This window comes from Plectropomus leopardus, chromosome 18 (assembly GCF_026936395.1).
Source record: "Plectropomus leopardus strain MGB_pleo_1.0 chromosome 18, ASM2693639v1, whole genome shotgun sequence".
Taxonomy (NCBI): Eukaryota; Metazoa; Chordata; class Actinopteri; order Perciformes; family Serranidae; genus Plectropomus; species Plectropomus leopardus.
Genome location: NC_142193.1, coordinates 29765604 through 29792016, shown reverse-complemented (window position 1 = coordinate 29792016; position 26413 = coordinate 29765604). Strand labels below are relative to the sequence as shown.

The following is a 26413-nucleotide window of genomic DNA, read 5'->3' as shown; positions in this document are numbered from 1 at the left end:
ACATGAGCGGTGCGTGTGTTTTTACCTTTCTTTGATTTTCAGAAATTAAACTTCAATTATTGCTGCTGTGTAGCAATGTGTTTGAATTTTGAAAAGTGACAGAAAGAAAAAAATGGTCAGCACAAATCAGCACAACTTTCCAGACCTGAAATAATTAAACCTTGAAAGAGATCTTTTAAATAAAGTATCTAACAGTACTATGGCGGAGTACGCACAAGTATTTACCCAGAGTCTGAATCTACAACCTTTGACATGTTAATATATTATATTATATATATATATATATATATATATATAATTGTATATTGTGACTGAGTTGCCTGAGCAGTGGAGAAATGACTGAAGTGACTTCATGATGCTTAAAGGTGCTTTTTTAGGCTACATGATATCAGAATTCAAAATGCTGTCAAAAATTCAGTTTTTGACATAAACATCTGAAACTGAAGACACTTTATTTACCCTGACAGCAAAATATTGTCATTTTTTCATTAACATTGGAGCTTTATTTTGCGAGTATTTTTAGCAGCTGTTTACAGTGATGCACTGTGGGCTCAATTTTTGACAATTCGATAATCTGTGTGTGTAATTGTGCAGGAAATTCGTGTGTAGATGTTGTGTAGTGAGTTTATGCAGGAGAGTCTTCAGATCACATGTAGTGAGTTTGGTGTGAATTAAGCAAAAACTGTGGGAGTCGACTGGTGGAATTAGTTTAACACTTTAATGAAAACGGTGATGGACTTCATAATTTGCACTACGTCAGAATAAACAAAAGTGTCTTCATAATTAGGTGTATAGTTTAGCGAAAGTATATAATCATACAGGTGATTTGTTATGAATTTTCAACATTTTGAACTTTAAATAGCCACTGTAACGCCACCATCAGGACTTTTGGCCCCTAATTTCCATCGAGGAAGTTTATCATGGGACTGGGCGTACGTGCAAGTTTGTTATATTTTCATGCATGTGAAACAGAGCTGCCCAGCCCCTAATAATGCACATATTCTGTGTATTGTCCACACAGCCTGTTTTCCTGCAGAGTTGCGGTCTGCTCGGCGGGTCTGTCCTCGTGGCGGCTGATAAAGGCCGTCACAGCTGGTTGCAGATTAACAGACCTACAGCGCTCTCCTCTGTATTTAATTTGCAGGCTGAGGAGTCTAATCAGCCGGCTGCACACTGTGAATACAGACAGGTTACTGCCAACACGCTCTTAATTGGATGCTTGTGGAAGAAGCTGCTTGTTCTCGTGTGCAGAGACGTCAGACAGTCCTTTGAAAGGTGATATCATGCTCGGCCAGTTAAAGACTTGATTTTCTTTCTTCTTTGCAGCTCCTGAAAGCGTTTAATAACCTCAGGCTCAGAGCTGGAGAATCCACTTTATGCTTCTGTACATGTACTTTATGTTAAACGCTGCAGAGTCCCTCCTGCCTCCGGGGAGTGAGAGATCTTTGTGTGAGTCTGTTTCCAGCTGCTGAGAGCTACGACGGCGAACAAAGGCAGAGAAGGTTTAAATGGAGGGCGAGAGGAAGTGTGATGGTACAGAGATGGCAGATGAGGTGAAAGGTGGTGGGACGGAGCGCAGAGAAAGATATCAAACTTGTCTCTCGTCTAATTATGGCTGTGGACTCGCAAAGTCAAAGCAATTTAAAACACAAACCCCACATACTGCCTATACCTGTCACATGACCAGCCTGGATTATTGCCTGGATATTTTGGAGAATTAGAAAGTTGTTAGAGTGCTAAAGTAAGAAATTAAAGAAGTGAAGATTGAGGCTTTTATTGCAGGAACTTCCTGTAAATAGCTGAAACCCAAACTTATTTATATACTGAAAACATTTCTGGCAGTGATGCTCAATTTAAAGCCCGCAGGAAAAATCTGGCCCCCAATACAGTGGCAGGTGGTCTCCCAATCATTTTTTTATTCAAAATAACAGATTCATTTATCCTGGGAATGTCCTAAAATCCTAGAAACATCCTGAAATCCCAGAAATGCCCCAAAAAAATCCTAAAATCCTAGAAGTGTTAAAAAATCAAAAATAATGTCCTAAAATCCCAGAAATGTCCTATAATCCGAGAAATGTCTTAAAACCCCAGAAACATCCATAAATCCTAGAAATGATCTTTTATATGGGGATCAATAGAGTATTTGTGATTCTGTTTAACTAAATGCATTAAACTTAGCAGAGGTTTATATTGTTTGATAAGTAAATGTATGAATACAGGTGTTATTTACCTTTTAATGCATAAAAATACCTAAAATACCTACAAACTATTAATAATCTAATATATAACTGATATTGGTTTCTATGTTATTTCCACTAAAATGTTAGTGACTGTTATTACATGCATTTGTCTTCAGTAGCGTAGCAACCATTGAGGCTCCATGCAGCTGCATCACACACACACACACACACACACACACACACACACACACACACACACACACACACACACACATCACACATGCACACACACACGAGACCATCACTCAGAGCAGATTTAATTGCAGTTCCCTCACACAAACTGGATTTCACACAGTGTAAAGACCGCAGGCTCGGCTCTGTCTGCAGGAGGATCAAACAGCGAAACTCTCGCTGAAAATACTTTTCTTTTAAGGACGACATCAGCGATGAGACACAGCCTGGATGTTTGTCCGCTCTGTGATCGCCCACATCAGCCACATCTGGTGCTGTTTTAACGGGCGCGCTGTATCATCTGTGCTGTGAGGAGTGGGCCGAGCGTCCAAACTTAATGTGCGTCTCGAGCTGGACTCTGAGTCACTGTGTGTGAGTCACACACTCACATCACGGACCAAACACAATGTGCCTCCCAGCATCACTGAGGTAAACATCCACAAATGATCTGGAAGGTTGCAATTAATGTGAGACATAATTATCCAGAGGTCTTTAACCCTTTGAAACCAGAGCAAATTGACTTGATTTCAGTGAAAAACACAAGAAGTTGTTATAAGAAAAATACCTGGAATTTCACCAAAAGAAAAAGATCAAAACAAAAAAATGAAAAATAAAGATGAAATCATTCATAATAATAATATGAATAACATAAATAATATGAATAATAACTAACATTTTCCTTTTTATTATTGTAAAGCTTTACAAAAATCAAGTTATCTTTCTCTCTCTTCATATAAAAATTAATTTTCAGGTCATTTTCCTCTGATCTTGTCCTAATTTCTTGCAATTTGAGGGACATCTTTTGTAAAGTTGCTTGTTGCCTTTTTGGCCATGTTTTTTTAAAGGTTTCAAATTCTTGGAAAAGCTGCTGAAAGCAACGCAAAAAAAACAACAACAAGCAAACAAAAACACACATAGAAACCCTCTTCAAAACCATGCAATGCATCTGGACCCACCTTAAGGTTTTTATTATGTCAGTTTGTGAGATTTAATGTTGCATATTCCCATTTACATATTCCAGTTTGCACTGGTTTTGCATCTTTTGGGGGTCGTTTTGTGTATCTTTGAGGCATATTTGTTTCTTTCTGGTTGTTTTTTTGGCTCTTTGTACTTCAGTTGCATCTCGTTGTTGTTGTTTTGTGGCTCCCTGGGGTGTTCTTGTGACTTTTTTGGTCATTTTGTGTTTTTTTGTAGGCATTTTGTGACTTTTTTTGCAGGCAAATGCAGGGGCACCACTGAAACCTGTTCAGAAATCCATCCACGAGCATCAGGCAGCAGGCTTTTACCTGACAGTGTGAAATGTGAAATCAAATAGTGCACCCATGTGGCAGAAAACCACACACCACAGACACTGAGATTTTAACCCTTTGAAACCTGAGCAAATTGGGTTTATTTCTTTTCAAAACATGGGGGAAACACTGCAGATATGTCATATATACACATATAGTACATTTTATTTATAAACGCCTTTCTCAGCACTCAAGGACACTTTAAAAAGATAAAACAATTATAATAAAACAACAGATAAATAAATATATACATATATTTATTCAAATAACAACAACGACAACAACAATATAATAATAATAATAAAAGAATTGGGTTTTTCAAAATCAATAATATATAATCATGATAAAAACCATAGCTGTTATACTCTTTTAAAAAAAATTACCATTCAGTTGGTTGTTGTTGTTTTGTTTGTTTTTCTTTGCTATTTGTTTGTTTTGTGTGTGTTTCATTTTTTGTGTGTGTTTCATTTTATATATATATATATATAGATAGATAGATAGATAGATAGATAGATAGATAGATAGATATACATTTTTTATGTTTTTATTTTTTTAAAACATGCAAACACTGCAGACATACTGAATAATAATAACAATTCTAATTAGAATAATTATTGTTATTATACTCAATGATGTAAAATACTAATGAGCAAACAAATTATGCTTCTTTTAAGAGTTCACAATTTTACTTTTCATTTTATGTAACTTTTGAAAATATTCTCATATATGAAATTGGTTGTGCAAACATTTGTTGTGCATTTTTGTGTGTGAAAAATGAAACATATATGATCCTATATATGAATAATACCTGTCTTCTTGCAGAGAGTGCGTGTGTTTGGACGTGTGCTTGTTGCGGGCTGCTGTCGCTTTAAAGCGTGACGCAGCTCAACTGTTGCCCCACTTTGTTGTTGAGCAGCAGCCGCGTCAGACCTGCGGGACGGTGCGGGGCTGGGCGCTGCGTGTTCGGCTGGTTCGGCCCGGGGACGTCGGTGCTTCTCGGGGCCCTCACCGCCCTCATCATGGAGTTTTTACTGGGGAATCCGTTCAGCACGCCGGTGGGGCAGCGGATCGGTGAGTTTGATTCGTATAAAGTCGTTACATTGTAATAATCAAACGCTTCAGTGCGGATCATCGTTATCACCGGAGTCAATGCACCGGAGACAGTCACACCTCTGTCCACCTGCTGCTGCAGGATTTTATCAAAAATGACCTTAACACGCGAGCTAACGTGTTAATGTCAATGTGTTTCAACAATAAATCTATATTTATTAAGACTGGCGGAGGAGCAGCGGGGGTTTCGGTGTGATTGACGCGTCAGCTGACCAATGATCTGTCAGAGGCGGGACTAAGAGACTCTGAGGCTCCATCTGATTGGTTGTATTTATGTCTGTTAAGCTGCCAATCACTGGGCGGGACCAAAAGTGGGCCATTTCCTCCTGACCCAAATTTGATGCACATTCAACTTAATGACCGCACATGTGTCTTCATTCAGTGGTAGACAATGAGAGTCAGTCACTGCAATAATCGGATTGGCAGATTTAATTATAGTAGTATTATTCATTGTACAAAATGTACATTATTATAACAACAACAACAACAAAAAATGTATACACCCACCCTACACCTTTATATCTATAAATATATAAGATCCTTGAATCTGATTTAAGCATGTTTACTATTTGAAACAATTGAAAAAAAGGATTCAGTCTATAATGTAAAGCATAATAAAAGTATTTTGCCCACAAGCCGTGTAACTAATGTCAACATTTATTGGCTGAGACATATATTGAATTCACTAACAAAGCCGACCGTCCAAATCAATTGCTGATTTCATTTTCTGTAAGTTAAATTTAACTGTAAGTTCATTTACTGTAAGTTCATTTAACTTACATAAATAAAGGACGTGAAAGGGTCCCAGTATTGATCCCTGTGGAATACCTCAAACCACAAACTTAATTTTGGGTCCGAAAATCCAGTGGAATATATAAACGGAAGTGTTTATTATAATTATGATGTCGTAAGAAACATGTACTAAGCATTCAAATGACAAAATCATTGTATTAGTAATCAATAAATGCCACAGTGAAGTGTTAATTACTACACTGCAGTTTCATAACGTTTAATATTATATATTCACCTCATTTTCACAGAGGCTGCGACCAGTTCCAGCCTGCCGTCAGAAGACTGGACGCTCAACATGGAGATCTGCGACATGATCAACAGCTCAGAGGAAGGGTGTGTGTGTGTGTGTGTGTGTGTGTGTGTGTGTTTTATCTGTCAGAATCAGGAACAAACTAGTCCTCTGGAGATTACATGCCTCTGACCGTTGAAAATTCTCTGATTACAGACCGAAAGATGCCATCAGAGCCATAAGGAAAAGGATTGTGGGAAACAAGAACTTCAAGGAGGTTATGCTGGCGCTCACTGTGAGTGTTGCTCCCTCGTCAGCGTCCTCATTTTCAGGATCATACTTGTGTTTAAGGTTTCTGCTAGAGCACGTTTACATGCTTTAATGGCTTTCATGATAGGTCCTGGAGACGTGTGTGAAGAACTGCGGCTACAGGTTTCACATCCTGGTGACGACACGGGATTTTGTAGAGGGTGTCCTGGTGCGGGCAATCATCCCGAGAAACAACCCTCCGTTAATCCTGCATGACAGAGTGCTCAGCATCATACAGGTACAAACAACAACATAGTTAGCGGCATAGGAGGAGAATACGTTGTTATTACAGCTGCTGCACAGCAATGGATCAGTGCTCGGCGTTTTGAGGAACAAGAGGAAAAATCATCTGTTTCTAACGAGGAGGCAGAAGCGTTTTTAATGTGCACCGACTGGGACTTGAACTCACAGCCTCTAGACACCAGTGGTAGGTTGTTATTAAGTTGAGCTACCTCACCAGTGTAGAATTTAGAGGTGATGCAGCCAACCAGCACGGTGCAGCGTAACAGCTGTATGTGTATTCACAGGCAGATTTCAAACAAGTGTCAAAAATTTGGTTATCAAGAGAATTTGCACACTTCATCTAGACAACATAGAAAACATCTGGAATGTCTTTTTGAAAGTTTTTAGGATCCATCAGTGAAAAAATGATGCTTAGAAATGCTCTTTTATCATCGACTGCTGTAGGCTAAAAGAAGGCTAAAAATTATCTTTTTTTCATGAACATTGAAACTTTATTTTGTGAAAATATGCAGTACTTTTTTACAGTACTGTTTACAGTGATATATTTTGATGCACCATGGGCTCAGTTTTTTGTCATTTTAAAATCTGTGTTTTTGTAGGACAGTATAAAGATGCAAAAGAAGCGTTTTGGTGTGACCCAAGCAAAAAATAGTCTCTCAGTTTTGGGTAAAAACAGAGTGATGGACTTCATAATTTGAACTCGGTTGGAATTCAAGAGTTTTTGTAATTGTGCCTACAGTTTAGTGAAAGTCACAAAGCAATAGTCCATACAGGTGATTTGTTATGAATTATCAGTTTTGAACTTTAAATAGTCGCCGGACTGCCACCATCAGGACTATTTGTCCCAAATTCCTGTTGTGGAAGTTTAGCACGGGACGGGACCTTTGAGTCGCGTTTGGTTTGTTTTCGTGCTTGTGAAGTTAGATTTTGGAAGAACAAATACAGGACGGACCGGCTGCAGAGTCGTCCCTAATCATCCTTGGTGTGGTCACGTTGCTCTGCTGTCTGATTGTAATTTGTGGTTTTCTTTCGTGTAGGCGTGGGCTGATGCATTCCGCAGCTCGCCCGACCTGACGGGCGTGGTGTCCGTGTACGAGGACCTGCGAAGGAAAGGACTTGAGTTCCCCATGACAGAGCTGGACGGTTACTCCCCTGTCCAACCCCAAAAAAAGGTACAAGCATGGCCGGTGCGCTCACTGCTAAAATTTCGGTGCTGTCTGTCGTCTTTGGTCATTCTTTCGGGTCATTTCTGTGCCTTTGCCTATCAGACCGTGCCTGGGAACGGGCCTGCTGTCACCTCTCTGCCCGCCGCGCTGCTCTCTTCCAAACCTCCGCTCATCCCTCCGCAGACCTCTGAGCTCAAACTGGCCCTCGAGGGGAACAATGCCTTCACTCCCAGCCAGGTGACGGTCTCTCTGCGCCGGAGACGGATATTTAGGAGCAGGGACACGCAACCTGCTTTGCTTTGGGGGCCACTTTTGCAAAATGACAGGATGTCAGGGGCCTGTCCCAGCGGCCCCATGCATTTATGTTTCTAGGATTATAGGACGTTTGTAGGATTTTGGGACATTTCTGGAATTCCAGGACATTTGTAGGATTTCAGCATGTTTCAGAGATTCTCCGAAATTTAAAGGATTACAGCACGTTCCTTGAATTTTAGTATGTTTGAGGGCTTTTCAGAAGTTTCTAGGATTTTAGGATATTTGTAAGATTTTAGGCAGTTTGTAAGATTTTAGGCAGTTTCAAGGATTTAGTACGTTTGTAGGATTTTAGGACATTTCTGGGATTTTAGGTCATTTGTAGGATTTTAGCATGTTTTCAGAGATTCTCCGAAATTTAAAGGATTACAGCACGTTGCTAGGATGTCTAGAATTTTAGTACGTTGGTGGGATTTTCAGAAGTTTTTAGGATTTTAGGATATTAATAAGAATTTAGGCAGTTTCGAGGATTTAGTATGTTTCTAGGATTTTAGGACATTACTGGGATTTCAGGATGTTTTTGAATTTTAGCACATTTATAGGATTACAGCAAGCTTCTTGGAATTTATCATGTTTTCTAGGATTTTTGGACATTTCCTGGATTTTAGCATGTTTCTTGGATTTAACACATCTCTATGATTTTAGGACATTTGAAGGGATGTTTCTTGAATTTTAGGATGTATCTAGGATTTTGGGATGTTTATAGGATTTTTGGGATGTTTTTATGATTTTAGGGCATCGGGGCTTAGCTAGGATCTTTGTCAGGGATGCAGGGATCCTCCACTGGCACTTTTTTGATAAACAAACTCTATTTTGATGCCGTTTTATTCTGGCACCTTACATATTATAAAAGTGCAAAAATAATTCCCAGTGTCAATCGCTTTATTCATAATGTAAATTAGAAAATGTTTGGGTGGCCCCCCAGCACCCTGTCAGGGGCCATATTTGGCCCACGGGCTGCACGTTGAGTGTCACTGTTTTAGTGTATGACTTCGGTTTTCCTGTAAATCACTGGTCTGTTTCCATGTTGGCTGTCGCACAACTCCTCCACTCTTCGCTCTCCAAGACTAAAATCAATATTTGTCTTTTGTGAGGAGTACTCGCCGTGTTTCTTCAGGTGATGTTATTGATTTTGCAGATAAAAAAGCTGAAGGCGGAGCTGGGAGTGGTGCGGAGCAACCTGACTATGATGTCAGACATGATGAGTCAGCTGGATCCTGTCACGGTGAAACAAGCAGACATGGAGCTGCTGGAGGTAAAAACAAAACAGACAGACTCCGCTGTTATTCATGTATCTGTGTGAGAACGTCTCCTCCATCCAGACATGTTGAGTAATAGCTTCCTTACCTTTAACTGATCTGGTACGTTATATATTTTGTGCTGCATCGGCCCCCTCAAACCCCCGCCCACACATTCTTTGTCTGGTTGTGTCATTAGCAGTTATACACAGTATGTAAGGATATGCAAGACAGGATAGTGAAGATCGTCCCCAGACTCAGCGAGGAGAAGCTGATTGAAGAGTTGCTGGCAGCTAACGATGAGATGAACACCGCTTTCACTCGCTACCACAGGTTAGCCATGTTTATTATTAGGGACTGTTCTCTATTTATCAGAGGAAGGGGGGTGGCTTAATTTTGTTTTGTTTTTTTTTTAAATCTCCCCGAAGCTACAAATATTTTTCCTTTTGTCTCCCTGAGTGACTTGGGGGAAATGCATGACTCTCCCTTCACCATAAATTAGTTGTTAATTTCTTAATTTCTTTTTTTTTTTTTTTTTTTTTGAATTACCCTTTAATGAGATTTAAAAGGTGAAGGCAAAATCACAGAGTTGAAAAAAGCTGCCGTTTTTCACTCTTGTCTTGCATGTTGGTTAGTTTGTGCAAATGGTTTATTTTTGGCAGAATTTTAAATGAGACATGCAGAATAAAGAGATTTTGATGAAATATCACAATTTCCAACAATAATTTCTCTTGTCACAGTTTCTGGCGAGGGTAACTGGTGTAACTTTAGTGATTTTTAAAGAAAGTATGCCTTTTAAAAGAAAAAGAAGAGAATTAAATGACAGAAGAAATTAAGAAAAAAAATCAATTTTTTTTTAAATCACCAAAAAAAAATTTAAGAAAAAAAGTCACCAAAAACATTTAAAGAAAAAAATTAAGAAAAATTAAAATAATAATATTAAAAGTAAAGTCAACTTTTTTTTAAAGACATACCTTCCAAACTCACGGGACGCAAAATACAGCCATTTTAAGTTGTATGCCCCTCCCCAAAGCCAAATTAAAAAACGTAAAGTCCTTCCTGGTGTTTATGGTAATATTTGACATGCCTCCCCCTATATACACCACACCCTCCCCTCTAATAAATAACAAACATTCCCTTATTTGCACCTTATTTGTTAACACAATAAAAGAATGCTAATATTGATAATAATGATGTGTCATTTTGTTCCGCTTGCAGGTTTGAGCGACGAATACCAAACGGTCAGAGCACAGCAGAGAAGGTAGAAAACGCGGCCGAGATTTTAAAATCGTTTTTATTCAGCTCAACGTCATAATTTTATAAAATGGTTTCAACATTGATTTTTCTCTCTTTGTTCCTCAGAGTCACACATACGTCAACCTAACAGACCTCAATCTGACACCTGAGTCCGTCACCAACGACAGCGCGCACAGCCTGTCAAAATCTGCCAGTTTGTCCAGTCAGATGGCGAGACTCAGTAAGTGCTGCAGGCACACACACACACACACACACACACACACACACACACACACACCGACGTACTGCACATGCTCAGTGTGTGTGTGCTTATCTTATGCTCTGTTAACTTCTCGCTGTTCTTCTTGCAGGTACAAGTGAATCAGACGACACATTATCGCCCAAAACCAATGTTGCAACTCAGCAAAGACCAAGGTACAAAACTCTCTAAACCTTTTTTAATGACCTTAAGCTGTTATTTGTGACCAAAAAATCAAACTTCAAATGACTTACATGACTGGCTGGATTTTAGTAGTATTATTTTTTTAGTAGTACTATTTTTATTCAGTCATCACAAACAACACAGCAAGGACAAAAAGTACAATATGTATATACGTTTTAGATAACAGCATAAAATAAATAATGTGTGGTGGTAATGACTGAGAAGGTAGAAGCACATTTCTTATATATGCCTGTCCTTCATAAATCCTGCATTACATTAAGCTACCCGTCTGAAGATGATGATAAAAATGATTTTTTTAATTTGAAGAAGGAAGTTTTACATCCAGTCACAGTGATTATGTTGACAAATACATCCGTTTTGGTTTCGCGCAGTCTCGATTAAAAAGTGCTAAACACTACCTTAAATACGTACAAAGTCTTAGCTGAAACTCTGAGGTTTTATGTGCAACAGAGTACTGAGCTCACCAAGATATTCACAGTATTTAACAGCCTGTCTGAGTTTTATTATTTACAGGACGGAGGAGAAATTAGGGGGGAAGATCTGCTGACAGCAGGGTTCCCATAGATCCTTAAAAAGTTTAAATTCATTAAAAATAAGGCCTTAACTGCTATTAAAATTCCTTAAATTAATCTTTCCAATGTCAAAAAAATTCTCAGACACCAGAAGTAGGATTTTATGAGTTGTTTTTTATTCTGTTTATTTATTTGTTGTATGTAATGCAACGTTGAGTTTCCAGAAAAGCGCTACATAAATACAATGTATTGTCATTATTAACATCTTCAATGCCAATTTTATTTATAAAGCACATTTAAAACAACCGTAGTTGACCAAATAATCCTTAATACGAGGGACAAAACAACTAGAAACTAGTAAAACAGGATAAAAAGAGTAGAAAATAAAACAGAGATACAGGAAAAGTCCATTTGGACGCTCCCCTTTTACAATATTATTTCACAACCTTGTAAAACGGTCCTGCACGCAGCTTCCCGTGATGTGAACACCAGCTGATTTACGTCGTTATTATGGAGGATACCGACACCGAGCTGCTCCGTGCTGTGCTGCTGTTGGACACAGACACAGAAATAGCTCGACTCCGTTAGTTAACCCGTTAATAACCGTTAACGTGGTCGTTCCTGTCACTGTGTGTGTGTGTGTGTGTGTGTGTGTGTGTGTGTGTGTGTGTGTGTGTGTGTGTGTGTGTGTGTGTGTGACAGGAGCAGCATCACAAACACTGAAACGACATTTGTCTGTTTTAAAAAAAAAAGTATCTGAATGCCGACTAAATGAACTAATATTCAAATAGCCAAATATTTGGATCCGGCTTTACTTCGAGTGTTATTGATGAATTATGCTGATTTTTTTTTTCAACCTAACACACAGTCATGCAGCTTTTTCTGCAGCTAATTCTCAGGCATTTGCAAATGTTGATCTTTGTTTTGGAGTTTAAATCCCTCTAAATCCTTTTAAGGATGGGTGCCAGCATTTCGACCAGTTAACTGAAGTTTTTAGCTTACATGGCAGTTAACCAGTGTCCGAATGTTGTGTTTCAGCGAGCGGAGCGACGCGGCGGACGGCCTGGCTCAGGCGCAGGACAGCAGACTACACAGCGCTGGAACGGTAAGAAAACGCGCCGAATAATTCCGGTTTATCACAGTTTAGGTCACAAGATTCATCGTCTTTCTGCTTTTTCTGAGCTGTGATGTGACCTTAGAGAGCATTCGAAAAATTGAGTTCAGCTTATGATGAAAACCCAAAACTATCATACTGTAGAGCTTATTTCACACCAGGTTTAACTGAAAACGTTTTATGTGCAACAGAGAGCCGAGATATTCATGCTATTATACAGCCTGTCTGAGTGTCATTATTTACAGGACAGAGGAGACATAGCCAGCAGGGTTCCCACAGATAAGTTAAAGTGAAAGATACTTTCAGGGACGTTTCTACAATTTGATTTTGTTTTTTTGTGTTGGGGAGTGGCATCCAAATAGCAAGAAAGTAGTAAAAAATTACAAGAAAATAATCAAAGTAAATGTAAAAGAACCAAAAGAGGATATGGTCAGAAAAAGTGATGAAATAAAATCGAAATAATATATCTAATTAATAATAATTTATGATAATTTGAGTAATTATAAATGGAGGGTTTTTTTTGTATTTCTTCCTTTTTTCCTTCCTTTCCTTCCTCCTAATTTTCTTGTCACCTTTTTCAAATCTTTTTTGCAATTTTCTAGACGTTTCGTGCAAAGTTGCTTTTCACCTTTTTCCCCATGTTTTTAAAAGAAATCACAATAATTAGAAACGTTTAAAAGGTTTAAATGCTTTGGAAAGGCAGAAGAAAACTGATGATCTGAGTTTGTTTGTTTATTTCAAACAACAAAAAAGAAAGAAAAGAATTAAAAAACAACATAATTGAAACATTTATAAGTATGTCAGTCAAAACTGCATCACTGTCTTGTGTTTGAAAGGGAGTTTCAGCTGCATCTTATGTTTATTTTACAAATTTTGAATTTGTTTGTAAAAAATTCACTGATTTTAAAAATTCTGCATTTCAAAGGTCTAAAAATCTGAAACCTAGCTGCAGGGGCACTGTGGCCTGTAAAAGGCTCCTGGGTTGAATAAAGTTTCTTTGTCTCAGTAACTGTTTTCCTCCTACATCACCTGTCTGTGCGTACCTGAAGGACGACAGCCCGGCCTCCACCCGCAGCTCCTCGCCAAAGTTAGATTGGATGATTAAAAGGGGAATGGTGCGTCTGAGTCCTGGTTTTACACGATTCCCCTCCACGCCCTCTGTCTCTGTCTCCTGGTTTGGTCATGAGATTTACTGTCGCTGTGGTCTGGATTGCTTTTGCTTTTTGTTTTTTGATCTTTTTTGGGGTTTGGTGGTTCAGGTGTTGAGATGAAACACGGTGGTTTGCATGTTTTTATGTGGTGAAGAAGACAATAAGGTGTTTTTGGAGATTGTGTTCACGCCCAATTCCGAGCATGACGATGTTTCACCGTGCATTGTTGTCGTACCTGCCATGCCGGTTTTTCCTTTGTTGTTTCCTTTTATTTTTTTCTTTTTTTTTTTTTTGTGGTTTGGTCAAATTTTCATAAAGTTTAAATATAAGTGTTCATGTTTTTGTTTTTGCACTGACCGTCATGTTGCTTTCCTTCTTAGATTCCCATCAACCAGTCGACTGTGATGGATGATATTGAGAAATGGCTGGAGCTGGATGACGAGGTAACTGACTTTAGCTTTATTACATTTCTCCAAATTAACCCTTTAAAAACTGAGCAAAGTGGCTCGTTTTTTTTTCCAAAACAAATGAAGAAGTTAAAAATTAAGAGTAACCTAAAGTATAGCACACAAAATTCTTCTTCTTCTTCTTCTTATTATTATTATTATTATTGTTGTTGTTGTTATAGATTTTTAGTCATTTTCCATATAGTTAAAAATTATTTTTAACTTCTAAAAATGTCTCTGTCTTTCTCTCTTTTTTAAAAACAAATTTTCTAATAATTTTTCAGTTTCTTGCCAAGTTGCTCATTGTGTTTCTAGTCATATTTTTAAAAGGAAAAACAAACAATTTGCTCAGGTTTTAAAGGTTTAAATGAATTATAAGGAATTATTATGATCAAATACTGTGATTTTAAAACAAAATGTGTCTTTTCTGTTTTGTGACGCAGTACGATGACTTTGAGGACTCAGATGGTGTGACCAGTGAAGGTGAGCATCTTTACAGTTCACTTCCTTCCCAAAATACGTAGCTGTTATCGTCCATTATTTGATTTGCCATTCGTGCACGCCCACAGAATTTGAGCAGCTGTTTTATGCTGTATTTACTATATATTTGGTAGTTTGTTATAGTAGCAGATTTTCTCACAAATTAGGTTATCTGAAATCTAAAAGTACATGTAAAAAAACATTATATATATATATATATATATATATATGCAAGACTTTCTAAACTTAAGGTTTTATCACATTGCACTACTTTAAATATATTAAAAACCTAATTTGTACCCATCAGTTTCAAATCTGCTGCTAAATATTTCTGCATGTGAGCCATAGGTGGCATTAGTGGCGTAAGTGGGCACGTGGAGCCAAATACTTCAAACCTGTTGAGCATAAAAACTGTACACAGTAATGCTTTTTTTTAGTATTTACTCCAAAAGGTCTGCTGCCATATTTAATTTTTTTTGTTTATGTAACAGAACAAATAGTTTTGTTTCATTAGTATCTGTCTTAATATATTATATATATATATATATATATATATATATATATATATATATATATATATATATATATGCACCAAAAACAAGAGTAAATTGTAAGTGAAACCTTCTTAGCAATAAATCATTTTCTTTTATTCTGATAACAGGACTTTGTTATTTTTATTTTATTTTATTTTATTTTATTTTATTTTATTTTATTTTATTTTTATAAATATTTATTTCTATATAATGTTAGTTTTAAAATGTTAGCACTCTCGCATGTTTGAGCTGCATTTTATGTATGAAAGGTGTTATACAAATAAATTATTATTATTATTATTAGCAGTTCATCAGTCAGGTTAAATTTAATTTTTTTCAGTACCACCACTACTACAACAACTGCTAGCCGCTCCAAATCAGTAACTACCATCCTTATACTTCTGCAGCTGCTGAAGCACGTTTTAAAATCTTCATCCCATTTTTTCATTCAGTAAATTAACTTTTGCCGAAGTGTTTTCTCATCTGATCCTGCTTCTCTCGCTCGGCAGAGTTTGACCGGTTTCTGGCAGAAAGAGCAAAAGCAGCCGAGCGTCTGCCGTCGTTGAGAGCTTCCTCGCAGGACACCAACCACTCCGAGTCTTAAGCTTCACCTGAAACCTGCCAAACTAACACGAAGCTCCTGCGCCGCCGGCGGAGGAATTTCTTTTAGCCGAATGGTTGAATGGCACATTTGACACGGGACCTAAAACCCGTGTCTGAGGAAGGACGTCCTAGCTGTGTTTCCCGCTCTTAAACTGGGGAGCAAATGTGTTTTTTTAACTGATAAAAATAATGTTATTATATATGAAGGGCAGACGTTTTTACTTGACGCTTTGTGGAGGGGGTTCGTCCGTGTGTGGGATGCAAACATTTGCACATTTTCTATGGTTACATTCCTGCTGATGAGAGAAAAAAGAGAGGATGCTGTTACAGACATAGATTGTGTATTATATTGCTGTGATGTATGTGTTGTCGAAAACATGATGAAGGGTTACAGACAGAAAACGCCCCCCGTCGAGGTAGCAAACACTAAGAGAAGCTCAGCTGTTTCTGATAGTTTGATGCTTCACATCGTTTATTGATGTAGGATGTCAGAAAAACCGTGTGATGTTTTTTACATCCAGCATTCCCCTGTGAAGATGTTTTACTTGAAGTTTAACAGGAAGTCGTGACAGACTGCTGTCATATATTAAAACTATTAACTGGAAGTCTGGCTGTCATTATTCTGATGTGATTCATTGGGTCCGGCGTACAGGATTTAGGGGGAATATACTGGCAGAAATGGAATATAATATAATATAATATAATATAATAAGTATGTTTTCTTTAGTGTATAATCATCTGAAAATAAGAATCATTGGGTTTTAGTTTCCTTAGAACCAGATGTGTGTATCGTCCTCGTCTACAGAGATCGCCATGTTGCACCGCCATATTTCTACAGAAGCCCAGAACAGACAAATTAGACACTGGTTCTAGAAAGGGATATTAACCCTTTAAAACATGAGCCAACTGGCCTGATTTGAACACATGGGAAGAACGTTATAGTCAGTCAAGGAATTAGAAATTGCTTTTGTTTTTTTAAAGTTACAAGAAAATTATTTAATTTTTTCTTTAAAAATTAATATTTTTTTTAAGGAAATGATCTGGACAAGTGCTTAAAAATATAATATTTCCATAACATAATGTTAAATATGGAATTATAATGATAAGTTATAAACATAGTTTTCTTTTTCCATAGCTAATATGAAAAAATGCGCTTTTTTGGGGGGGGTCAAATAAGGTAACTAAGGTCAGCATGCCTGTATGTGGTAAAATAACACTGATAATTATTGTTTTTTGTAGATATAAGAAAATCTTTTTTTGTTTATATTTTTTATGTCTTATTTTTATTTATTTTTTTTAAATTAAATTAAATTAAATTAAATTAAATTAAATTAAATTAAATTAAATTAAAGTACAGTTTTTTTGGTATCAGAAAAACAGTGAGAGGAAGTGAAACATTGTAACAGCTCACGTTGGGCAACATTTTACAACCAGTGGATCCTTAAAACTCCCTGAAATCTGATTGGACAAAATAAGCCAACGCGTAAGTGCTCTGCCCTCTGATTGGTCCATCGCGCATACGCCCACCCTTGTTGCGTGATGACGCAGCCCCTCGGCCGTACATAGCGGTTTGTCTTTCTGTTTGACACCTGAGACTCTCGCAGAACAAACCGTCATGTCGCTCGGAAAAGTCACCCGGAGTTTGTTGAAACCGGCCCGGGGAGTCCTCCGGTCGTCGGCCGCGGCTCTGAGCCGAAGCTACGCCGCCGTGGCTGAAGCCAGAGCGGTGCTGGAGAGCGAGCTGGACGGGATCCGCGCGGCGGGGACGTGGAAAGCGGAGAGGATCATCACGTCGAAGCAGGGACCGCAGATCAACGTGGACGGCAGCCGGAGCGGTCAGTGCTGCTGTGGAGCAGAACCGGGACATTACTGTCTCTAAACCAGTGGTTACACCCAAACAAGTATATTTACTCATTGGCTACTTAAGTAGTAATTCTGAGGTACATGTACTTGAGTATTTTCTTTAGGGAAATACTGTAGTTTTTTACTTGACTACATTTATCTGAACGCATAAGTTACTTTTTCAAATTAAGATTTTTGCACCAAAACATAACAAGAGTCGAAAAAAACAAATTCACCGATCAAACAGTTTATAGAAGAGCTTCTGCACCGATTCGTTGATTTAATCAATCAGTGTATTGCTAGTTTTCTTCACTTATATATATCATTTTGAGGTTTTCTGGGTGTTTCTTTTCTTTTTTTGTGCAGTTTTTTTTATTTGAAATTTGAGGCATTGGGGGTGTTTTTTTGTCATTATTTAAAATAATTTTGAGGGTTTGGGGTTTTTTTTTTCTTTCCTTTTTTGCCTGTTTGCTTGTTTATTTTTTAATAAGTAAATTATTAACTATCTAGTGATAAAAACATACTTGCTAGTTCTTTTTCAGTTGGCAAGTTCTTATCATGATGTTAAACTTGACTCACACTGACTAAAGGACACAGAAACTTGCAAATGTGTTTTGCAGCGATTAGGGACTGTTGGTTATTTATGAGAGAGGAGAGAGTGGTGCAAACGGAGGGCTGTCAGATCATTTTTAAAGCACTGGGGAGGGACTTCTGTTTTTATTTTGGCGTAGAGGAGGGGCATACATCATTTAATGGTTGTATGTTGTAATTATTTTACCTTCGAGACATGTTTTCTTTGCAATTTTTGGTGATTTTTCTTCTATTTTGTTCTTCTTTCTTTATTTATTAATTTATTTTATTCCCCCTCTTTTGCACCGTCCCCTCCTCTCTCATAAATAACGAACAGTCCCTGACTTCCGGTAAACCGTCCACAAATTCATCAACTTTAACATTTTATTACATAAACATGGGTTTCGAGGAAAAAAGAAACACAGTTTGTGCTAAATTTAAAGGTGCAAACTGCAGCCGTCGGTCTCTCCGCTGTTTGCTGTTCTGTCAGTGTTTACACTTCAGGATGAACCTTTGCCAAAATTTGACTCTGCTGATTTGTGAATGGCTCTCAGGCTTCAGGCCATGACCCCTCAGCGACTGTTCGATTCCTCTGGTTTGCAGGTCGCAGGCTTTGTTTTCTCTGTCTTTGTTCTCATATGTTGGTTTCATTGGCCTTTATGCAAAACAAACAAACGAGCAAAAAAAGAGGCCTAATGCGTATTGCTTGGTTGGTGTTGATTTGCAGCGACCGTTTTACCTTTGGTTTCATGTCCTCTCTTTCCCAGCCATATTGAATTTCTGTGCCAACAACTACCTCGGACTGTCGAGCCACCCAGAGGTGGTGCAGGCCGGGATCGATGCTCTGAAGTCGTACGGAGCCGGACTGAGCTCTGTCAGGTTCATCTGTGGCACACAAGTACGATGGATAAATCACATCTCTATATGCACATTGAAGAGATCATTTATAGTTTTTAAAGTGTGGTTTTATGAGGTTTTACCGAAGTTATTGACACACAGTAGATGATGGTCAGCATGCTCTCAGTTTGGAGAAGCAGACAGGAGTACCAACATGGGAGATAAGTAATGTACTGCTGCAGAGCAAAACGTATTTTACACACCAAAAAATCAATATATATTTAAGTATTTGCTATTTTTTTAGGGCTGATGCCAATACTGATATTGGGGAGTTACATAGTCCTGATATATATGATATATCAGCCGATATTCATTCTATCTTTGTATCTATCTATCTACACAATTTATTAATCCCTCAAATTTGATTATCAAACATCGGCAAGAATGACATCAGTGCACAGAAAGAGAATGTATATAAGTATACTTTATCTGTGAGAGGCCAGTATCGGCAGATAAAATCAGCTGACATTTTAGTAACTGGACCTCTGTGAATTTTTGTAGAATAGGTCCTCCAGTTGGTGATGTCTGTTCTACGGTATATTTGTCATGTTCAGTGTTTGACTGAAAATAAATATTTAAACCAAAATTAACCTTATGATATCCTCATATCTCACTTCGGATTAAAAAGGAACCTTTAAGCTCGACAGAGATAGTGATTTGATGCATACGTGATATATATCAGTATCGTCTGATATGAAAACAATTATCGTGATAAGACTTTTTTCCATATCGGCCAGCACTAACGCAGCTATACTGCAGTGAAATCTCCTGCAGGTCATTGAGTTCACCGTCTGTTTACAGGATCTACACAAAAACTTGGAGCAGAAGCTCGCAGAGTTTCATGAGCGGGAGGACTGCATCCTCTACGCCAGCTGTTTTGATGCAAACGCTGGACTGTTTGAGGTTTGTCATGTTTACACTCCACTGATTCAAAGAGCAGAAATGACTCCTCAGTTATGGTCAAAAAGGCGTTGCATTACTCTGGCTGCAGGTTCTGCTGGGTCCGGATGACGCGGTGCTGTCTGATGAGTTAAACCACGCCTCCATCATCGACGGGATCCGTCTGTGTCGAGCAAAGAGGCTGCGCTACAAACACATGGACCTGAGTGATCTGGAGAACAAGCTCAAAGAGGCTCAGGTGTGTGAGGACTTTTATCTGAGCTGCAGGAGGATGAGAAGAGCAGCTTTTCACACAGAAACATCATCACAGTGTTTTTCACCCTTAGGGACAGTTTGGTGCATTTTACGCACTTTTCATTCTTCGGTTTTTTGTTAATTTTGGCTGTGATCATGCATATGGTGTAAAATTTAGCAAGATTGTGTATTTTTGTTTAATCTTGAAATTTCCAGCTCAGCTCCTAAAATAAGTGTAAAATACACCGTGGAAACAAAACTGTTAAGTGCAAAAAATGCTCCATTAAAACCCATTCAAACTGACATTTTTGATCCCACAGCCATCGAAGCAGAAAAACATGACTTGTACTGTTGCTGGGTGTCATTCTGCGCTTTTGCCTTGGAATTTGTCTTTTTTATTTTTTCCACCTGATGACGTCTTTTATTTGTTTTTTAATGCCGTATTTGGCATATGGATAAAATACATGCTATTTCCACTAGCTGCACTGTAAAAGTGTAAAAAGTTGAGCGGATCATCCAGAAGTTTTGAATCCACAACTCCTCTGTGAAATCGTGGACTATCGGCTCCCAGAAATCCCTCATACATGGTCGCTCCCACGTATAAGAGGCTTGCCTTTCCATCATCGCTCGCGTAACACGCCTACGATTGGAAATAATGACGGCTGGCTGTAACAGAAATAAATCTGCTGATGTTTTGAACATCCTTTGACGTGCTTCTTGGATTTTTATTGTTAGAGGAGAAGTTGCTGAACATCACTTAGTGGAAACGCAGTCATCTCCAAATTGTGTTTTATCAACATTTCGGAAATATCGTTTTAAGTTTTATGCAAATGGAAACCCGCCTGCTGTTATCGGCGTGATCCGACGAACAGTCAGTTGTATTTGAGGCAGAGCAAACGATGATGAGATATAACTATAAGCTACCAGAAAAGGTTTTGTTCGGTAATTTTGGAGGAACTGACCCTTTCTCCTCTCTACTGTCATGATGCAACCAAGGGCGATCCATAGTTACGCAAACAGGATATTTCCAAATATTTAAGTCATGTCAGGCCAAGTCAAGCCATTTTTTTGTCATATGCACAGTTAAAAACAAGTTTGTCCAGTTAATAAAAATCCTTTCTGCCATTAATTAGACCGCGTGTGCTCCACTGATGATCTGTTTTTGTCTCCTCAGTCGTCTCGAATGCGCCTGGTGGTGACGGACGGCGTCTTCTCTATGGACGGAGACGTGGCCCCTTTGCCAGGAATCTGTGACCTGGCTGAACAGTACGGAGCCATGGTGTTTATAGATGAATGTCACGCCACCGGCTTCCTGGGGCCCCGAGGGAGGTGCGTCACATCCTGATGAAAATGCAAAAAGATGCATTTATTTTTTTAGTTTTTTGTTCTCAAATTTGTGTTTTATTTATCGCAAGTTGTTGGCAAAACATGTAAATTGTCTTCTGTCAAGTAATATTGCAACAACTTGGAGGCATTTTTTGGGGGGTGTTGTTTGTCCATCGGTTTTATTCTCGTGGACGCGATATGTCAAGAACACTTTGGGTGAATTTCTTCAAATTTGGCACAAATGTCCACTTGGACTTAATAATGAACTGATTTCTTATGTGTTCATAAGTCAAAAGTTAAGGTCACTGTGACCTGCGCCAGTCTCATTCTCATGAATGCAAGAAAGCCTTGAGGGACTCTACTCAATTTTGGCACAAACATCATTTGGACTTGATCATGAACTCATTATATTTTGGTGATCAAAGGTCACAGTTGTTCCATTATTGTAAATGCATTATCTCATTAACATCCTGAAGCAGTTTCTTCAGATTTGGCACAAACGTTCACTTGTACATGACGATGAACTGATGAGATTTTGGTGGCCAAATGTCAGAGGTCACTGTGACCTTGTCTGTCTCGTTATTGTGAACACAATATATCAACAACACCTTGAGGGAATTCTTTCAAATTTGGCACAAACGTTCACTTAGACTCAATGATGAACTGTTGAGAATCTCGTGGTCGATGTAACTTCAGAAAAACTGTTTTTGGCCAGAAGAGGCCAATTTAATTCGGTTCAATTCAATTCAAAACACTTTATTCGTCCCAGAGGGGGACCCCCCAAAAACTCCCTGGAAGCACATCTGGAAAATCAGCTGAAATTGCTGTCGAGCGCAGCTGCATGCGCATGGCCAAAAGTGATATTGACAAGGGGTGCGACTCTGCGCCTAAAGATGAAAATATTTAAACAGGCACGCTGTACCATAGTGAAACAATGGTTTTGCAACACTTTTCTACCGATGCGTCTTGGTGTGATCAGCCCTTATATCAAGAATTCATACAGTAAAAAAACACTTTTATGTCCATTCCTCAACATCGTATCTCAGGAACAGAAGTGCAGACATTTGGTCAGATACTGAATCGGTGACTGTCTGGGGGAAGGTGTGTGTGAAGCGTCCATGATGAGGAGTTAAAGTAATGGTGATACTCTGTGATTTTCAGAGGAACAGACGAGCTGCTGGGAGTGATGGACAGAGTTCACATTGTAAACTCCACACTGGGAAAAGCACTGGGAGGAGCTGCTGGTAAGATCTGACTTTGAGGATATACAGTTTCTGGCAGAGCGTTAGATGAGAAGATAAATACCACTTTCATTGTCTGAGAGTGAATTTATCTTCTCATCTAACTCTTTTCCAAAAAAGTTGTGATTGTGAGAACAGGCTTTCCCTGTCTTAATGTTTTTTTCCTTCAGGTGGCTACACAGTCGGCCCTAAACCTCTCATCGACCTGCTGAGGCAGCGCTCGCGGCCGTACCTGTTCTCCAACTCCCTCCCCCCTCCTGTGGTGGGCTGTGCCACCCGCGCTGTGGAGCTGCTGCTGGCATCCAATGAGATCTCACAGAGCATGACGGCCAAAACTATGAGGTGCGTTTGTTTGGGGGGAGGTTTGTCGCAGGCTGACGCTGCAGGGTGCACACGCTGTGGTGTTACAGCTGACACGGCCGTGCTTGACTTGTTATGCATCTGCATTTTCTGTGAGGCGAGCGCAGCACTTTGAACGTTAATATTTGCAGTCAGTCATGCTGATTTAACTCTTAAGGATTGTTTGGCACGTTTTACAAGCTTTTCATTTTTCATTTTCTGATCATTTTGGCTGTGTTCATGCATATGGCATAACTTTTGGCAAGACTGCGTTTTTTTGTTTAATATTTGATTCCCAGCTCAGCTCCTGCAATAAGACTAAAATACACTGTGGAAACTAAATAGTTACATTCAGACTGTTAAGGTCAAAAAAAATGCTCCATTGAAACCCATTAAAGGTGACATTTTTGATCCCACAGCCATCAAAGCAGAAAAACAGGACTTGTATTATTTCTGGGTGTCATTCTGGGCTTTTGACTCTGAATTTGTCATTTTGACTATTTCCCACCTGATGAGGTCATTTTTACCATGTTTGGCATATGGAGAAAATACATGCTATTTACATGAGGTGCACTGCCACAATCAGTGTTGTTAGTAATCATTGACATAATCAAGCTACTTAGCATGTTGTATATAGAAAATAATTCATTTTGGGAGTTTTTTTTTTCATCTAAAACCCTAGTGGCATTTTGGGAAAAAAGCATTTAAAAGGGTTAAAATTCTGAAAATGAATGAATATTTGATATTTTATGATTAGGAATGATGTCGGTTAAAAAAATAAACTAAATGAAAGTAGAAAATAATATAAAATTTTAATCATTTCTTAAAGCTTGATTTTTAAAATTGCATTTTGTGTGTGTGATATTAAAGCGGACCTTGAAGGGTTAATTGGGGGAAGCCAAAATTGTGATCAAGATTAGTGTTCTATTAATTATGCAGCACTAGTCAGAGCTATCACAATGCCATCTGGCAAAATATATAATCGTTGTCTTTTGTAAATGTACACATATTATTGCACAGCATACGTGTTCATGGAAATAAAGCAGCAGCAGCAGCAGCCAGGAGAAGGAGCTGTGGAAACGTCTCTGTGTTGTTCCTGAGCTGAGCTAATATTTGTGCTGGCAGCAGGATTAATCTCGATATGAAGGGAAAAAATTGTGTCTCACGTCTTGTTTCTTAACCGTGTTGAGTAACGCCCACATGCTGCCTGCAGGCCGCATTATGTAACTGTGAGCTACACCCTAATTGTTACAGGAAATAGACTGAACGCCTCATCTCGAAGCATTTTGCAATCTCTCTTTTTTCTGAAAAAAAAACACCCAGAAAATTTTTTATTAAAATCAGGGAGACTGTTGGCACCCCATCCCCCTTTTTTTTATTTTTCCCAACTATTTATTCATTCATTCAATTTTATTTATTTATTTTTTAATTTCTTTCTTTTTTCAAAATCTCGTTATTTATTTTATCTTTTTATGTGATTTAAAGGTCTTCATGTTCATTTGTTTTTTGGATTTTTTTTTTTACATTCACATAAACCAATAAAAAGAAAATTATAAAAAAAAGGCCAAATTCTGTGACTTCCAGCGTAGCTGTTCCAAATTGTGAACTATTTACTTTTACTCTGACACACAAAAAGAAAGAACCTGATGTGTTTGGTGCATTCACGCTCACAGTGCTGCACTCCTCTAATTGTGAACATAATATTAATTTTTCTCTGCTGTGCGTTCAGGTTCAGGAACAAGATGACGGAGGCCGGCTTCACCATCGCCGGCTCCGCTCATCCCATCTGTCCCGTGATGCTGGGCGACGCGCGGCTGGCCTCCGTGATGTCCGACGACATGCTGAAGCTCGGTGAGTCGACCGGATCCTGAGCTGAGAACATCTGACCCGGTTTCATTTAGAAATGCATCATAAACGTGGCCCTGTTTACACCGGGTCCTTTTCATTCAGCTCTACGCTACATTAAATTAAAGGGAACCCACTGTGCTAATTTTCAGGTTCATACTTATATTTAAAGATTTAATGAGAACATGTTTACATGCTTTAAAGTCACATTATGTAACAATTCGGTTCTGTGCGCTTTGGCGCCGACTGAAGGTCTCTGAGTGCAACAACGCTGTGGTAAAGCGCATATAATAATAATAATAATAGTTTTATTTATATTGCACCTTTAAAACAGTTTACAAAGTAAAGCCGAGGCTGTAAACCCTAAAGTTAATAAAATAATTGAAGGTAGTCAATAATGCCGACAAGAATTAAGGCAAACAAAAGTAAGTCACAAAAGTTTAAAAAATACGGTAACAAAAAAGGCAGAAAAGACAGAACATTAATAATATAAATGATGATAAGCAGGATCAGGGCAGAAGAAAAGATAAGTAAAACCGTGCAGTGGTAAACGGACCATGTTGACAGTGAACGTTTGAGGCTCTTTAATAACTCGTCTCTTCCCTCCACAGGGATCTATGTGATCGGATTCTCCTACCCGGTCGTTCCAAAGGGCAAAGCCAGAATCCGCGTTCAGATTTCAGCCGCCCACACAGACGAAGACATCGACCGCTGCGTCGACGCTTTCATCCAGACGGGCAGAAAACACGGAGTCGTCTCCTGAATCTGATCAACTCAGCTGCCAGAGTTAATACTGAAGTACGACGCGCTCGCTCCTGCAGATTGTGCTGCTTGTTACTGAAGACTCATGAACGGTGTTGATGGAAATATTAGTTACGTTTGTAGGTCAACGGAGGTCCGTGTTATTTTTGTGATTGCTCGGCTTCATAGAGCTCTTTTGCTGACGTGTGCAGGTGTTTGTATTTTAAGAAAAAAGGGCTGCATTTATTACAATCAGCTTTCAGCTCATCCTGCCGAACCACTGGAAGAACCGCGGCGCTTTGTTGATGCTTTCTACTCAGAGGAAAAGCATTTATGAACTTTGACGAGCTTTAACGATGTTTAAGCAGTCCAAGGTCAGATGCTGTTTCTCAACACATCTTCTCCTCAGAAGGAGCCGACTCGCCTTTTCCCTCAAGAGACGCAGCAGCAGATTTGTACATTTTGGATGAAGAAAACTTAAATATTAAAATCTGCCTTTACTCAAAAATGTGTTTTTTGTATTATTACTTCACTGGGATGTTTGAACTTCATTGTGCAAAAGGACGTGTGTGCAGGAGGAAGGAGGAAACATTTTTCCCTCACTCACCTTAAACATATGTTATGTTCCAAATTGCACACTTTTTCTTTTTACTTCAAATATTGCACTACAAACGACAACAGATCTATAATCAAGAGGGTCCAAGTTTAGGATGCAATGGTTTGGGAAAGTAGTATGTCTCAAATGTGTGCATGCATGCAACATTATGTACTTTTTGAGGACACCTGCAGTACTGGAGGAAATTAAAAAACAAGTATGCAATTTGGGACGCAGCTTCAGTTC

General features: G+C 38.7%; 2 protein-coding genes across 6 annotated transcripts; both read left to right on the top strand.

The window, feature by feature from the left end:
- The first annotated feature begins 4591 nt into the window (after positions 1 to 4591).
- On the top strand, positions 4592 to 16242 carry tom1 (target of myb1 membrane trafficking protein). Of its 5 annotated transcripts, none has more exons than XM_088069219.1 (16): positions 4592 to 4771; positions 5851 to 5935; positions 6048 to 6126; positions 6229 to 6378; positions 7421 to 7555; positions 7652 to 7786; positions 9000 to 9116; positions 9302 to 9432; positions 10318 to 10360; positions 10462 to 10576; positions 10707 to 10770; positions 12349 to 12415; positions 13474 to 13539; positions 13956 to 14018; positions 14465 to 14504; positions 15544 to 16242. In XM_088069219.1, the coding sequence occupies exons 1-16, from the start codon at positions 4720 to 4722 to the stop codon at positions 15636 to 15638; spliced, it is 1437 nt and encodes a 478-aa protein (XP_087925345.1). In that variant the 5' UTR covers positions 4592 to 4719; the 3' UTR covers positions 15639 to 16242. The 5 variants fall into 5 exon arrangements, with proteins under 5 accessions (XP_087925345.1, XP_087925346.1, XP_042361731.1 ...); XM_042505797.2 differs by having other exon boundaries at positions 4593 to 4771; positions 9299 to 9432; XM_088069220.1 differs by lacking the exon at positions 7652 to 7786.
- A 947-nt stretch (positions 16243 to 17189) lies between these two features.
- Positions 17190 to 26080, top strand: gcat (glycine C-acetyltransferase). The gene is made up of 9 exons (XM_042505706.2): positions 17190 to 17472; positions 18817 to 18947; positions 19748 to 19849; positions 19938 to 20084; positions 21255 to 21409; positions 22568 to 22650; positions 22818 to 22989; positions 24716 to 24837; positions 25443 to 26080. The coding sequence occupies exons 1-9, from the start codon at positions 17253 to 17255 to the stop codon at positions 25592 to 25594; spliced, it is 1284 nt and encodes a 427-aa protein (XP_042361640.1). The 5' UTR covers positions 17190 to 17252; the 3' UTR covers positions 25595 to 26080.
- The last annotated feature ends 333 nt before the right edge of the window (positions 26081 to 26413 follow it).